This window comes from Nyctereutes procyonoides, unplaced genomic scaffold (genome assembly GCF_905146905.1).
Source record: "Nyctereutes procyonoides isolate TBG_1078 unplaced genomic scaffold, NYPRO_anot_genome, whole genome shotgun sequence".
In the NCBI taxonomy this organism is placed as follows: domain Eukaryota; kingdom Metazoa; phylum Chordata; class Mammalia; order Carnivora; family Canidae; genus Nyctereutes; species Nyctereutes procyonoides.
The window spans coordinates 8285797-8302711 of NW_026575082.1; the positions used below are offsets into that span (position 1 = coordinate 8285797).

Sequence of the window (16915 nt, forward strand, 5' to 3'; positions counted from 1 at the left end):
AGTTCTCTCACTCTTCCAACCTAAAAAACTCCCTCCTAAATTAAAAATAATATGAAGATTAAAAACAAAAACAAACAAAACAAAACAAAAAGAACCCCAAATTTAAATGGTAAACCATTCAAGTTAGATCACAACACAGCTACTCCAGGTATACCTGACCTAGTCATGGGAACTTTCTCAAAGCAGAATTTTTTTTCTCCAGCTGGTCATGGAAGACAAGGCAGAGAGCCAAAGCTTGAAAAAAACCTGTTGCGCCATCTCTGTGCTGGAGAGGGAAAGAACCCCGTATATCAAGGATTTCAGGTAGCCCCTAGCTCTGAGAGCAGTCCCTCCTTGCTAGTAAGGAAACAGGGGTGTCGAGTCGTGGGGCTCTAAGGAACTAAAGTCACCAACTATATTAGAAGCTTTGAAGCAGATTTTTCTTTAGAGCCACCAAATAACTCAGTCCAACTAAATTCAGGGCTGTGAAACCCCAGGCAGAGAAACCAGCCATACTACACCTTTGGCCCTACAGAGCGGTGAGCTCATAAACAGGTGTTTTTTGAACTTCTGAATTTGCGGTGATTTGTTACACAACAGTAGAAAATGAAAACTGCACTATAATTACTGTTAGTGATGGGGAACTGCAACCCTTGGAAATAATGATGGTCCAACTACATTGGTTTATTTGCAAAAATTTGGAACTGAAATTAAACACAGAAAAGTTGACTTTTTGGACTGCTGTCAGAGTTGGCTGAACCAGCTCGAAAACCAGGAGGGTATTATGGCAGCCCCAAGCTTCCGAGGACCATCTCCACTACACCAAGACAATCCTTTCACAAAAGGATAGAAGGGATTGGTGGAAACTTCCAGGCCACTGCAAATCAGGTTAAAATTTAATTTTCTAGTACACTGGATTTGTAATATGATTAACTCAATTAAAAGATAGATTATAGAAAAGGAGAAGTAGGAGAAAATAGTTGCATTTTTAAGCAAACACAAGCTCTCTTTCTCAAATCTCTCTGTCTCAATACAAAACAAAACAAAATAAAACAAACAAAAAAAATCTTATTTCCCTGAACACTAGATAGCAAGAATTCCATCATTTCTTCAGGAGGTCAAATTATGTGTGACAATGACACTGAGTAGAAGCAATGCCCCAGCTATCACCAAAACAAGCGATGTCACCGAACCTTCAAGCCCACGGTTCCCTACATTAAGAACCTGTTCTCTAACCAATAAAATCAGTTTAGTGGCTGCTACTGATCTGTAATCTTGGAACTTCAATGGCATATTCAAATTCTATTTTTGTTTTTTGTAGAAGTATTAGCAGTATAAAGGCTTTGATTTTTTCAATATTACATAAATTAAGTAAATACGAAAAACAGCATTGTTATTTATAAAAGTTTCTAGATAGATATCTATAGTGAGGTAAAAGTATTAATTCAAGAATAAATTCTCACTGAAATATTTTTCAAGTCGTAAGTTGTAAATGAATATGCATTCATTACTTGTGGAATAATATGTGATTTTCCACAAATGGCAGAAAAACAATTTATCCTCAGTGAACATGATGCAATAAGCATGTCTCTTGTTGCATCTGTCAGATACTGCATGATGAGCCAGACGGGGTGAAAGAGAGATTTTTTTAAAAAACCAGAAATGTATTCTGAATTAATAAAGAGCACTGGATCTAAATCCATTAAATACATGTAAAAATGCTTCAGAAATGATGGAAATAGTCATAACAGGGTTGTGCGATTGAATATTTTTTCTCAAAATACTATCTGATTTACCACGTACAATGACATGTTTGAAGTTACAAGTTACTTTATCATGCAGATTGGTCTCAAAACTTTTCTGAAGTTGGTATGAATTATATCCCTAGTTTCAGAGATGCAAAATCTGAGGCAGAAACGACTTGTACAACCATAGTTGTTTTACATGTTACCTATTATCTTACAAGAAATTATCATCTCACTTTGTGAGCTATGGCATTATTTGCATTTTACAGATAGTAGAATGAGAGAAAGATATTAAGTCATATTACTTTTTTTTCCTGATGTAATACCATTATGGATGATTGCCTCCCACACAATTGGATAGTTTTTAACAGTCGAATAAAGACAATAATTTTGCTAACATAAATCATACTTCTATATACCCTTAGTCAGTCTAATGGATATTTTCTAAAAGTCTGATTTCTTTTTTCTCAGTGAACAGATATTTGTTATGGAGCAACAGGCGGTAAACAAAAATTCTGATTGCTGAGTGATCTACTTTCCATGCATTCTTAAATTGCACAGAGTGATTCTTATTGGAGATATCTTAGATGTTGTAAAATTTTAATGGACCTGCTTCAAATATTACAAAGGTCAAGTTTAACTCTGGGAGTTCCTTATTATTATGAAATCACAACTTCTGATGCCCTCCTTGTGAGGAGGGTCTGAACACCTGATCTCTCTTGCTCATCGTGGCTTTAGAGTTGCCCATTCTCATGACCCACCCATCTCTGTTCAGAGACACCACATAGGTGATGCATCCTGCCATGGGCATTTTACCTCTGCTTTTCATCCTACATAAAAAACAACTTTTCATATTCCATTTTTTTGAATCTCCTCTAAATCATTAGCATGATCAGATAATATGAATAAAGCAATAAATAAATGATCATGGGGGATGCCTGGGTGGCTCAATAGTTGAGCATCTGCCTTCTTTGGCTCAGGGCATGATCCTGGAGTCCTGGGATCGAGTTCCACATCCGGGTCCCTGCATGGAGCCTGCTTCTCTCTCTGCCTATGTCTCTGCCCTCTCTCTCTCTCTCTCTGCATGTTTCATGAATAAATAAATAAATATAATCTTTTTAAAATTATAAATAGGGATCCCTGGGTGGCACAGCGGTTTGGTGCCTGCCTTTGGCCCAGGGCGTGATCCTGGAGACCCGGGATCGAGTCCCAGGTTGGGCTCCCGGTGCATGGGGCCTGCTTCTCCCTCTGCCTGTGTCTCTGCCTCTCTCTCTCTGTATGACTATCATAAATAAATAAATAAATAAATAAATAAATAAATAATAAATAAATAAAATAAAATTATAAATAAATGATCATGGGTTAACTTGTCACTGTCTCAGGAGCCAATGTGTATATTAACAGGAGCTTATGTTAAAACAACAACAACTGAGATCTCTTCAAGTTAAGAGATAAAAGATGGATGAACAAATGAATGAATATTATACCCGAATGTAAATGATTATTACTCTGGGACCTTCCAGCAGATACCTTAAGAGAAACCAAACCTTTGAACACCCTTCACATCACACCAAGTGTGTACTGATCCAAGCAGATAGCCAGCCACTGGAATCAAATGAAGGCTTTTAACATAACACACTATATGCATGTGCTGCTTACACACTAACCTATGGTTTTGCTCCTAATTTTAAGGATATGCTATATTTCCAGGCGGCTATTTTTCATAAGGATGTCTTCATCTTTTCCCCAAGTTTCTCAGATGTTTGCTTTACATAAAGATAAATACTGACAAAGAGGTAAAGCAGAGAGAACAAAATGATGTTTTCAATGTCAGGTTGTAAGGGGGTTAGAAATAAGATTGGTCCCAATACAGGCATTGCTTTTCTGGCATCATGTAGTCCTCATCACAGAAAATTCACATAGTTCTATCTTCATTCATCCTTCTCAGGGATTTTATTTATACTTTCCTCCCTACAGACAGCACTCATATTTATTTTATTAAAATTTCTATGAACTGTTTCTTTTTCATCTGCTTAGAAAATTAAGGAAAATTTATTAGCTGATTCTATGTAAATTGCTTTAGTTCAGTTTTCATTGAGGATAAATTTGTTTTGAATATCTGTTATGACAATTATATACAGCTACATTTTCAACCCTAATGCATTTTTAATAACTTCCTTCAGCAGCTAGTGATTTGAATTTCAAATTCCTTTCTACCAAGAAGTAAAAAAAAAAAAGTATATACCATTTTATAGCAGTTTCATATAAAAATTGATTTATGCGGCAAGATCTCTCACAGTAAACATATCAAATGTCTAAATGGGACCATTAATACTCATAAGCTTTACAATATGTATGTTCCAGATAGAGCACAGCACAAAGTTAAAGTTGGCCAAGAAATAATTCCATCCTTAGTCCCTCACTAAGGGATATATTTCATTCATTTGGTTGATTTAGTCCCTCACTAAAGCTGGACATATTTCATTCACTTGATTGATTATTTTGATTGATTGCTATTGAGCGCTAGAGCAGATTTTAGGGCATATCAAAATAACTGACTCATCATAATTTTAATGTACTTAATAATTAATAAATAGAACAATTGGAGAAATTCACACAAGTCTCTTTTAAGCTATCTTGAAAAATGAATTTTTTTTTCAATTCTGGGGATCCAATATCTGAACTGAAAATTAATTGCTCAAAGGAGAAGAAAGATTTTTAAATATGTTAACCTTTTTCATAAAGAGATCTCCCTTTATTTACCTGACCATCAGAGGGAGCTAAGAAATTTATAGATTTCCAAAAAAAAAAAAAAAGGATTCAAGATTCTACAGATGGAAGAAGCCATGGGAAATGATAGTTCACTCTTGATTTTGCAGAAGCAAAAGTACATGTATGTCAGGATAAAAATCACAAACATTTGTGATTGCTATTTTGCCTCAATGGCTGGTTGTTTAGGACTTGGACGAATTAAGACCATCTGACCTCTGGAGTGGTGTCCTCATCAAGAGGGGAAGCCTCAGGGAAAAGCGGGACACACAGCCTCTGATATTGTCTTCTCTTCTTTTTCCTATTTTCAAATGTCAGTATTCTTCAGAGTTTTCTTTTTGGTAACATAAATAATTCTCTCTTTAGAATCGTTAAAAATTTCAATTGGAAGTTCCAGTTAAACATTCTTGATAATTACTATGAATTTTACTGTTTTAATATTTATTCTACTTGGCATTTCCTTTCAAGTGCCACTTTTCATAATTTTCTATCATTTTTTGGATTAGCTTTTTTTTGGGGGGGGGGTCAAGTGTCAACTTTTTTGTTTTGGAACTCTTGTTAAACTTAGAATTGAAATACTTGTAAAACACCCTGAATGTGACCATAAGGCTGGTACCAAAGCCCACATCTTTTAGAGGAAAGAGTTTTACTTTGCATTGATTAAGCCTTCACAGAGAGGCATTAATAATACACCCACGTTAACATCACCTGGGCATCTGCACCACAGTCTGGCTGCAGCTCTGTTTAATGAAAACATCTATCTGAATGTACCATAAAGATACCTAATCTAACATGCCAAGGATGCCTTCTCTTCACCACTGACAACACCTCCTCCGCACAGGATCCCTGTCTCTGTAACAGCATGACCTCTCATCTGTCACCCAGTCTGGAAGAGACAGCAACACATCCTCCTCTCTCTTCCATTTCTCCTACATCCAATCGGTGAAGGCTTGGGAATTTTACTCAAAGCTTGCTCTTCTAGTCTTTCCTATGTTCATGAATCACACCATCCTCTTCTCTCTTGCTCAAGCCCAAACTCAGGAATCTCCATAAGTCCTACCTGCCTTTCACTCACACTCCACATCTACTCCTGACGTACATCAATGTTCACCAACCATATCCAAAATGCTTTCTACCAACCTCAGCTCCAGCACTAACATCTGTACCCAAGCCACCATCCCATCTAGCCTAGACTAATAATGGCTAACGTTTACCACAATTTACTATATGCCAAGTGAGTAGTTACATACTTAGCTATAAAATGGAATTCATTAATAGAATCTTGTTATATTTAATCTCATTAAATGCCTATAGTACCATTTTATTCCCTACCATAACCCTTTTTGCATTATAATCTGTTAAAGTATCATAATCTTTATCTGTCAGAGGAGAAAAGTTAAGTACATGGAAGTTAAATAGCGTATGCAAGTTCACACAGCTCTTAAATATGGAAGCTAGATTCCAGAACCTACAATCTTACCCACTGTGTACTGTTGTTAAAATGTTTTTATTCCAGCTCTATTATTGAGATACAACTGGCATATAACATTATGTAAGTTTAAGGCATATTATGTGATCTTTTGATACATGTGTAAATTATGAAATGATTACTAAAACAAGGTTAGTCAGCATCTCCATCATGACTGGTTAGAGGGTAAGATGAGTAAGTTCTGGACACTTAATGTACAGCATGGTAACTATAGTTAATGATATTGTATTATATACTTGAAAGTCGGTAAGAGAATCAATCTTAGATGTTCTTATCACACACACACACACACACACACAAATGATTAAGATTCTTGATCTTTCTCAACAATCTATTTTCCAGGATGATCTGTCTCCTTCTTGAGGATTGTACCCCAGTCATGAGTGCATAGACTCTAGATATATTGGCTGGACAGTATCCAGCCAGCATTCACTGCCATTGACCAGTGGGCAATTCCTCTGACAAGGAATCCAGAGTATCCAGTATGCTCAGTCTCTCAAAATTTTACTCAAAAACTAAAGTTCACAGACTCATATCTCACAACTTTGCAGTTTTTCAATACATAGTTAAACATTTATTAACTATTTAATTATTTAAATAAATAAATATTTATTAAATAATACAGCAAAATGAAGTTTTTAAAATATTGCCATGATCATAACCATAATACAAAATACCAGTGTAACTTGGGACTTCATATAATTAGAATAGGTACCACTGTGCTAGTTGCTCCTTGATATCCTATCTCAAATGGTCTTCAAAAGAGACACAATATGTACTCATGAGAAAATCAAACTCTCATGAGCTAGTAAGTGGCTGGACAGGAACTTGAACTTGGATTCTCTGCCAGTAAGTTGACATTAATATATAGAATATCTCATAGAGAGTTAAATTCAAATGTTAAGCCCTAATGGTTGTCAAGTATTTATGTAATAGAACTGGTTAGTACATTACTGTAGAAAAATCTATTTTTTTAATAAATTTTATTTTTTAGAGCAGTTTTAGGTTCACAATACTGAGGAAAAGGTACAGAGATTTCCCTACAACCCCTGCCTCTACACATGCACAGCCACCCCCATCATCCACATCCCACACCCGAGTGGGACATTTGCTTTCAACTGACAAATCTCCTTTGATAAAACATAATCACCCAAAGTCCATATTTTACAGTAAGTTTCACTCTCAGTGTTGTACATTTTATGAGTTTGGACAAATTTCTTTTTTTTTTTTAATTTTTATTTATTTATGATAGTCACAGAGAGAGAGAGAGAGAGGCAGAGACACAGGCAGAGGGAGAAGCAGGCTCCATGCACCGGGAGCCCGATGTGGGATTTGATCTTGAGTCTCCAGGATCGCGCCCTGGGCCAAAGGCAGGCGCCAAACCGCTGCGCCACCCAGGGATCCCTTGGACAAATTTCTAATGACATACATCCACCATTTGGGTGTCATAAAGTATAGTTTCACAGTCCTGAAAGTCCTCTCTGCTATATCTATTTATCACTCCCACCCCCAAACCCTGGCAAGCACTCTATTTTAATAAAAGGAGGAACGAGGAACTGGACTACTTATCACATAAAATAAAGTCCACAAAATCCTTACATTATTCAGGGTGACTTACTCAGTGTTACCGACCATGAGAAAATAAATCATATCCTGGGCTTATTGAGGCATTTTATCAACAAAAAATACCACTTCACAATTCAGAGTTCTGGCCATGAATTCTCCAGGTAATTATCCAATACTTAGCTGCAATTTGATGTTATCACCAAAGACAACATTAGATGGCATATTTTAATGTCTTTCTAGGGTTATATCCTACATAGTTTTAATTCTTTGTAAATTGATATTTCATTCATAGAATGTGCGGCCACATCCTACACATCAGCATAGTTGATGAGCCTTTCTTACCAAAGCTATAAACAGCAACTACTACGCACATTAGTGGAATCATTAGTGCGGTTAACACCAGCCTCCAAAGCTTTATCTCCTAAATATTGCCCACAGCTTAAATCAAAGTAACAAATGCACAATTAACCTGAACAGAGAGAAAATGTCTACTCAGCACGTTGGGAAATGATGTAGTTGAATTATGAGTCATCTCATTTCGCAAAGTAGCCATAAAAATGAGTCTTTCATTTTGCAAACGTACCACTGGCATTTACAGCAGATGATTAAAATAAAGCAGAAAAATAACTTTTGCATTTTATCAGAACAGGGACATTTTATCCTGGTCATGCATTTTTGCCTCTGCGGATTTCATCTATCAAAAGAAATGTCTCTATGAGTAGATGCCAAGGGTCCACTTATTCCCTAGCGATTCCGAACACTGTGACTTACCTTATGAAAGTTTCTGAAATACGCTGCCTTTTCATCTGGAAATTTTTCTAGCCTTCTGGGTCCTTTACTGGAAGCCTTCTTGAAAACCAACCAGCATCGTCTGAAAATCTGAAAGCAAATGAAGGAATCTGATCATCTATCTTTTTACATGAGTTTTGTAACGCCAGGAATTTATCTATTCAATTAATCCATTGAAAATAAAAATTCTTTAATGTACTTACAGAGAGAACAGTTCTTGAGTCCTAACCAGGTTATTCATTAAAATTATGGCAAACTTTTAATAACACAATATTTAATATAAAAACGACTTTTGTGAAAAGATTTTATGGTACGAAGTTCTCAATGTGCTGGCTTCAATGGTCTTTAATCTAATTAAATCATCTGAGGTCAATACAGATGAAATATTTATCTCAGTATGCCAGTGACAGAAAAATTCTGTTTTCCATGATAATGCAGTCACTATTTAAAAGATCAAGCACTTGTATAATGCTCAATTTTCTATCTTTCACAAATCACCACATTTTACAATTTACTCATCTTATAGGATTAATATACTCCAAAAGAACAAATGCTCATATATTAATTTAGAAAACAGAAAGATATGTGTTTTTATAATGGAAAAATCTGCCTTCCCTTTTATACTTTCTAGTAACTAGCACTTGTTAAATGCTTATTATACATAATACACCTAAAATTTTATATACACATTTAATCCCCCAAACTACTACATGAGGTAGTTTATCTCCATTTTAAGATAAAGACAGTGACAGTGTCAGGATTTGAACACACCTCTGTCTGATTCCAGCTTTAGTAAAAAAATAAATAAATAAAAAGCAGAACCATTAATTCTACACACACAAACCATTATTCCTGGACTTTGCCCTTATTTCAAAGGACTAATTAATAAAGGACCTTGAGTTGATGTCCCCTCTGTCAGCCACCCACCCCAGGTATGTTTAAGACAAAAATAATAAAATGAATCTTCTTTCGGTAATTGGAAAGGTCTAGAAATGCAAACTGGCCACAATTTTAAATTTCAATATTTAGCACAGTTTTGTTGGAGTATACACTCTCTGTAGCCATAAACAAATGCACCGAAGGAAAACTCACAGACCTTGATCATTGTATTTCTCTCTTCCATTTCTTTATTCAAACTGCAAAGTTGCTATACTATGGCTTTTTCTTTTTTCCATCTTTCCTTCCTTCCTTCCTTCCTTCCTTCCTTCCTTCCTTCCTTTCTCTCTCTCTCTCTCTCTCTCTCTCTTTCTTTTTCACTAATACTGGCCAGATAAATAACTTCTTTGGAGCATTCATTGTTCATTACTCACTAGAAGACAGTGTTTCCCATGTTAAAAAGCACTCTAAGAGTAATTATATAGAAGACTTCTCATTGAGGTACCTGGGTGGCTCAGTGGTTGAGTGTCTGCCTTCTGCTCAGGGTGTGATCCTGGGGCCCTGGGATCCAGTTTCACATCAGGCTCCCTGCAGGGAGGCTGTTTCTCCCTCTGCCTATGTCTCTGCCTCTCTCTCTCTGTGTCTCTCATAAATAAATAAATTAAACTAAAAAAAAAAAAAAAGACTTTCCGTAAAATCAGTAAACAGAGTAACAGTGCACGCACTTTCACTTTACTCCTGCTACCTTTCTTAGCTTCTCCCCATTAGCTTTGAAAAGCATCTGAAGGATGACCCTGAGCTTTGGCTCACATCTGTGTGTCTCTCCTTCTCTACCTGGTTTGAGATCCGACTCCTCTGCCATGATTCCTACCCACATACACTTGGAAGTAAAGGGTTAAATTATTCCCTCAGATGTCCTGGCGTTCTTCCTCCACACTTGTGTTTATTTATTTTTTTAAGATTTCATTTATTTTTTAAAGATTTTTAAAACCCAGGCATCCTCACACTTGGGTTTAGCACACTGTGTTCTAATTAGTGATTTACTAGTTGGTCCCTTACTGAGCTCCACCCTCACAGTAAAATACGATAAAAGAATTGTGAATACTAATTACAATATAACATCAGCATATGGTTTAACTTTAACTCAATTCTACATGGTTTTTTTTAGCATTATAGATTCCCCTTTTTAAGCTTTAAAAAGATATTTATATTTTAAGTAAATTTAAGGTAATAAATTTAGAAAATGCAAACATAGGAAAAGGCAGCTCGGTACAATGAAAAATTAATAAAGCTTGGTGTTGGTTTGCAAATTTAGGAGTTCGCTGAGTGAAATGTGAAACTGGCCTATTTACATAGAGGGCAAGGAAATACCCAAGAATGAGGCAGGCCCCCATCCCCCCAGATTGGTAGCTAGTAAGTTTAATGAGCAAGGGAATTCACATACAGGACTTCTCTTGGGCGGCCACAAGACAAGCACATCTCAGCACCCTCCCATCAAATCTTAAAAGTTGACATTGAGAAGCCTTAATGGGGTTCAGTCACACATTTAGTCCAGATGATCTCAACAACACATTGCTCTCTTAAGATTATGTGCTTGAAACGTCTCTATCTACAAGTAGGGTGGGTGGAAGGTACCTTCCAAGAATGAGAGAGGGTGAGGTCCAGCTCTCAGGTCAAATGGTGATAATGTCCTCAAAATGACCTTACCCAACATTTTGGAACCTAACAGGTAGATTTACATTATGGCTTTGCCATTTTATAGCTGTGCAACCTTAGACAAATTATTTGATGTCTCATAATAAAGGATACCTCCTAGGACAGAGGGAAGAGTCCACAAGATGAGTCCACATCCTTGTGCACAGTAGGTTCTTCCTAAGGTCAGCTCCTCTCTCAGGCTCCTTTAACTTACATAGTAGGTGCAATTTGCCATGCATGACAAAGTCATTTGTAAGGACACTTTTTTACTAATGACACATAATTCTAACAAAATTCAGATCCAGAATACTCAGATCCAACATTCTACAGCCAGAACAATTAGAACCATGATATAAAAATATTTAAAAATAAATAAAAAATAAATATATTGATGATCTCTGAAACTCAGACTGTGGGACCAGAAAGACTGGACTTGGAATTCCAGCTCAGCCCCTTGTGAGAGCCATGTGACTCTGGGCAAGTCACTGAACCCTCTGAGCATGCCTCCTTCTCTTAGTTTGCATAAAGTAAAATAATGCCTATATCATAGCATTACCGTGACAGTGAATAGAAACAAAATATACAAAGCTCATGCCTCTGTAAGGCTACAGAGGAGTCATGAACTAACAGAAGGTAGTACAACGCAAAACAGATAAAACACTCTTAGCGGCAGACTTTGTTCAGCACATCCATAGCCATTATGGAATTTACATACATTGTAAAAAAATCATTGCTTGTACCAATATATTTTTAAAGGTTTCAAATAATTCTGATAATTATGACAATTATATTATATATACTATTAACAGACAAACTTGTCTAAATACTCTGTTGAATGTAAGTGATTTCCTGTTAATTCCTCAATGGTTTGGATATTCTTAACCAATATGGCAATGTACATGTATTAATACACAGCTAAAAAAGAAAAACAGAAAAAAATGCATAAGTTTACTCTCCTCCTAAAATTTCTCTTTCCACAATACAGTGTGAATCAATTTTTGCCCAGGGTGAATCATTTCAACTCAGTCATTAGTATAAATCCCACACATTTGTATCAATTGAGGGTATTCTAATGCCTAAGAATATAGAATATAGTTTTTCAGCCAGAACAACTTGATTTTCAATGCACATTCTGCTATGTTGTAAATGCCTTGTCTTGCAGAAGTTATTTTAACTTCTCCAAGACCTAACTTCCTCCTCTATAAATTCAGATCAGTATATCTCATGAAGTTGCTCTTTGAGGACTTAATAAGACAGCACACAGAAAATATCTAATGTATGTGTTTGAAGCATAGTCCTCACACTCATCTAAAACTCCTGGGTTTTGAGCACTGCAATGGATTAAATCGTGTTCCTCCTAAACTCTCATGTTGGATTCCTCACCTCCAATGTGATGATATTTGGAGATGGGGCTCTGAGATGGAAGGTTTAGATGAGGTCATGAGAGTGGGGCCCTCAGGTTGGGATAAGTGTCCTTGTAAAAAGAAACCCCAGAGAGCTTGCTTGATCTTTCCCTGTGCTCCTACACATACAAAAGAAGTCACGGGAGCATACAGATGAGCTGGTGGCCATCAGCAAGTCAGGAAGAGGGTTCTCCCAAAAACCTGACCATGCTGGCACCTTGATTTTGGATTTCTAACCTCTAGAACTGTGAGAAAATAAATGTCTTTTGTTTAAGCCACTGAATCGATGGTATTTTGTCATGGTAGCCCAAGCTAACCAAGAAACATACTTTTGATTTTGTTATTATTAGCAGAAATAGTGGATATAGTTGTGATAGTAGTAATAGTATTGTAAAGGAGTGAAAAAAGTTACATGAATCTGAGTAGAAATGTGAGGATCTGGGACATATAAATAAAAATATAATTTGCAAAGTAGAATGTGTATAGATTTTCAATACTTATCTCCTATTTATTAATGGATTTAGAATCCTAGTTGAGGTAGAAAGACCCTCTTTGAATGGAATTGAGACCAGATCCCTGGTTAAAAGGTTTCAGTTCATTCCTACAGAAGAATGCTTTCCCCTATGCTTTTGCACTTTATTGCTCATAGCTCAGGAACCATAATCATGTCAGATGAAAACTTATAATAATCATGGAACTACAGAAACACACTCACTGACTAATGACCATCCTGTGTGACTATAGTTATTTTCTATTAAAATGTCAAAATGAGTTAAATATAAGTTGGAAAGCATAAGTGTTTCCACTTTGGCACTCAGTATTACTATGAAATAAATCTGATAATGGTTAATAAGAAAAAGAGTGGGTATTTTCATTAATATATTATCTATTTGCTATTACATTAAGAGAGGTAACCACATAAAGAAAAGAATTATTGTTGAAGATTTGATTTAATAGCCTATTTACCAAGCAGAGACCCTCAAATTATTAGTTTCTTATTTTGAAATAAGAAAACTATGGTTTTGGTTTTTTAGATTTATAAAACAGTTGCAAAATAGTGCAGAGAGGTTCTAAATAGACTTTACCCAGCTACCGCTAATATTAATATTCTAAATAACCATGGTACATTTTTCAAAGAAAGTAACATTGGTAAAATATTATTACCTAAACTAAAAAGTCTATTAAAAAATCACTCGTGTTTCCACCAATATCTTATTCTGTTTCGGGATCCAATACAGGGCACCACATTGCATTTAGTTGTCTTGTCTCCCTGGACCCCTCTGATTTTTTTTTTATAGTTTCAGTCTTTTGTTTTGTTTTGTTTTGTTTTTGCTATTCATTATCTCAACAGTTTTGTTTGTTTTTGTTTTGTTTTTTTTTTAGTTTTTTATTTATTTATTCATGAGAGACAGAGAGAGAGAGGCAGAGACACAGGCTCCATGCAGGGAGCCCGACGCGGGACCCGATCCCAGACCCCGGGATCACAACCCGAGCCAAAGGCAGACGCTCAACCACCGAGCCACCCAGGCGTCCCAAACAGTTTTGAAGACTACTAACCAGGTATTTTTCATTGTGAAAATTAATACACAAAAATCTCACTTGCAATGGGAGTTAAGAGGCCAGAACAGAGAGCCCTCACTCACCACCACTCTTGGTCAGTTACAGACCTCCACAGGAAGAGATTCTCACCTGGCAAGTCCAACATGGCTTTGCCACTCCAACAGGAGGACGGAGCATTTCCTTCCTTGCCTGGCAACTAAGTCTATGAAAAACTGTCATCACCTTGGACCCTCCCCTTCCTCTGGTAGACTTTTGTTCAAAACAATCCTTTCCAATTTCCTCCTTTTTCTCTATAATGTCCCTCTCCTTTGCTCTTGGACTTGCCTATGGCTTTCACTATAGCTGGCTTATCCTGACTTTCAAATCTTCTGCTATTCCCAAATAAACTCATTTGCTGGTAAAATAATGGACTGTCTTACTTCTAAAGTGGGCAGGGGCATATCCGCATATCTGTACCTGTTGTGAAACTGAATAAAACTTCTTTTAAAATGAAGTCAAAGGGGGGCAACTAGGTGTCTCAGATGGTTAAGAGGCTGTCTTCAGCTCAAGTCATGATCCCAGGGTCCTGGGATGGAGTCCCATGTTGGGCTTCCTACTCAGTGGGGAGTCTGCTTATCCCTCTGCCTCTCCCAACTGCTCGTGCTCTCTCTCTCTCTCTCTCAAATAAATAAATAAAATCTTAAAAATAATAATTAAAAAATGAAATCAAAGGCCAAAAGAGGGATCTCTCACACCCTACCACTCAACAAGAAGAAACACCTTGTATTCCCAACGGGAAGATGCCTATACTGTACTGGCCCAGCAAAGGGAAGGAAGATTTTCTCCTTGCCTGGCAACAACCTAATCGGTGAGAGATGTCACAACTCAGCCAATGAAGAGCCACCATACTCTGAACTCTCAATTTACTCCAATGGACTTTTGTTAATTTTAACAGTTCCTCCCAACAGCCCTCATTTCCTGAATGAGGTGTTCCTCTCCCTTGTTCTCCGGACTTGCCTGTGGTTCACTACAGCTTGCTTGACTCAAACTGCATTTCCTCTGCTATTCCTGAATAAACCCATTTTGGTGGTAAAATAACTGGGTGTTCAAGGTCAACGGTACAAATTTCCTCAATTTATCTCAATAAGTTATTTTTGATATTTCAAAAGTCTAATGAAAATCTCATAGTAAAGTGATGAGAACAAATAGTTTATTAGGAAAAATAATGTAAGTGCATCATAGCTATTTGGACTAGTTATATTTTGATTAGAGATCTAGTTGAATTTTTAAACTTAAAATAGTAAAAGAAAATGTAAACTTAAAATAGTAAAAGAAAATGTAAACTTAAAATAGTAAAAGAAAATGTAAACTTAAAATAGTAAAAAAATAAATGCAGAGGTTTTCATTTTATTTTCTTGTTTGATGCAGATTTTCAAAAGGCTTTGCTTTATTATCAGAGTAAATAATAAAAAGGGCCCTCATGCCGAGACTTTGCAAGTATCATTCTGTGTCAATGTGAAGTCAAATTCAGCATGAGTCAGCAATCCAAAAACAACCTTCATACTAGCAGCATAAAGAAGTAGAAGCATAAGGAAATCACTTCTTTGTTACTGTTCATCAAACAGGATTTTAATACTGTCCTATGTTCTGCTGTAGGACTTAGAAGCGATGCCTTATATAATAAATATGTTGGAGAAATTCCAGGGAAGAGTAGCAAAAATGACTGCTTGAGCCCAGGAAATCACTCCTCTGAGGGAGGAAAAAATTGAGTAGGTTTTATTTTGCTTATAAACAGAAAATATGAATTCTTCTTCAACTACATGAAAAAGAATCACATAAGTGAAATTAGGTACCTTATTTTTGTTTTTGTCCTATGAGACAAAATAACAAAGGCTCTTCATTAGTGCTATGTGGGAGGGGATGGTGCGCTCTCTTCTTCTTGGCTATTCAAGGGCATCTAAAGATGCAGGGACCATTTGGCTGGTTAGCAACAGAACTTATTGCTCACAAGAAGATGCACTTTCCTCCTCTGTCCTGTCCCTTAGCTGATGACACTCTTGCCTGCCCCCATCATGGCTCAGGGAGCTGATTCACTCTCTCCTGAGGGATTGATTGATTTCGCCTCCTCTTTCAGAGTTATCTCCCAAACATACCAGTTGTCTCACCACTCAGGCTATTGGTATGCTTCAGGCTTTTCCTTCTAGAAAATTTCACACTGTTACTAGGACTCCAGAAATCCCCACAATCCCCAGATGTTCTACAGCCTCGGTTTTCCACTGCATTAGCCAGCCAGCCAGCTTGCCATAATTAAATACCCTCTTAATTCCTTTCTATCTGATGGAAACTCTTTTACCTCATAGCAATCTCTTTTCCTGAGTGCTTTCTCTTTTCAAGGTGATTTTACACAAAGGACATCCTTTTTCCACTTAGGACTCACAGTGAAGGAAATGGGGATATCTTGGCTTTAGCTCATAGCCATGACTATGTTATGTAGATAGGACTCAACCACAAGCTTCACCTTAACCAAAAGTCGGACTGAATGGACCTTTTCCATCATGTTGACCTAATGGACTCTTCACTTCAAATAGGACTTGGCTAGAAACTTGGCAGGATTTATGGTTGTAGGAAGTGCCAAAGCTGAGGGTCCACTGCACTAGAGAAACTTTATCTCTATAGAGAATTTAAAGCATATAGCAGTATGTGGCATATCTGGGAGCAGCTTATATTTGTATTCCCTTCTCAAAGTCAAATACCATAGGAATGATGACTTGGAATACAGAATTCAATTATTTGTTTATAACTTGTATCAGATGAACCAATAAGCAAAGCCCACCCAGGAATGGTTACTGCAGGCCAATGTTAGGAGCAACTGCAAATGCACAGTGCTGAGTCCCCTGTCCTGGGTCTTCGTTTTCCCATAAAATGTCTATGGTCCTAGTGAAACACACAATCTGTTTCTGTAAAAAGTAGTTAATACACAGCCTGATACCATGATGCACTGATGAATTCAGCTTTAGCTATCCTTTCAATATAGATATGAACTTCGGTAATTTTCAATACTGGCT

The 16915-nt window shown here is 36.7% G+C and overlaps 1 protein-coding gene across 1 annotated transcript in view; it reads right to left on the reverse strand.

The window, feature by feature from the left end:
- LOC129514655 (docking protein 6) overlaps nt 1-16915 on the reverse strand; it is a 363401-nt gene that overhangs the window by 244587 nt on the left and 101899 nt on the right. The window contains exon 2 of the mRNA XM_055333417.1: nt 8320-8427. Coding sequence (XP_055189392.1) covers nt 8320-8427 — 108 coding nt within the window. The remainder of the gene's footprint in view (nt 1-8319; nt 8428-16915) is intronic.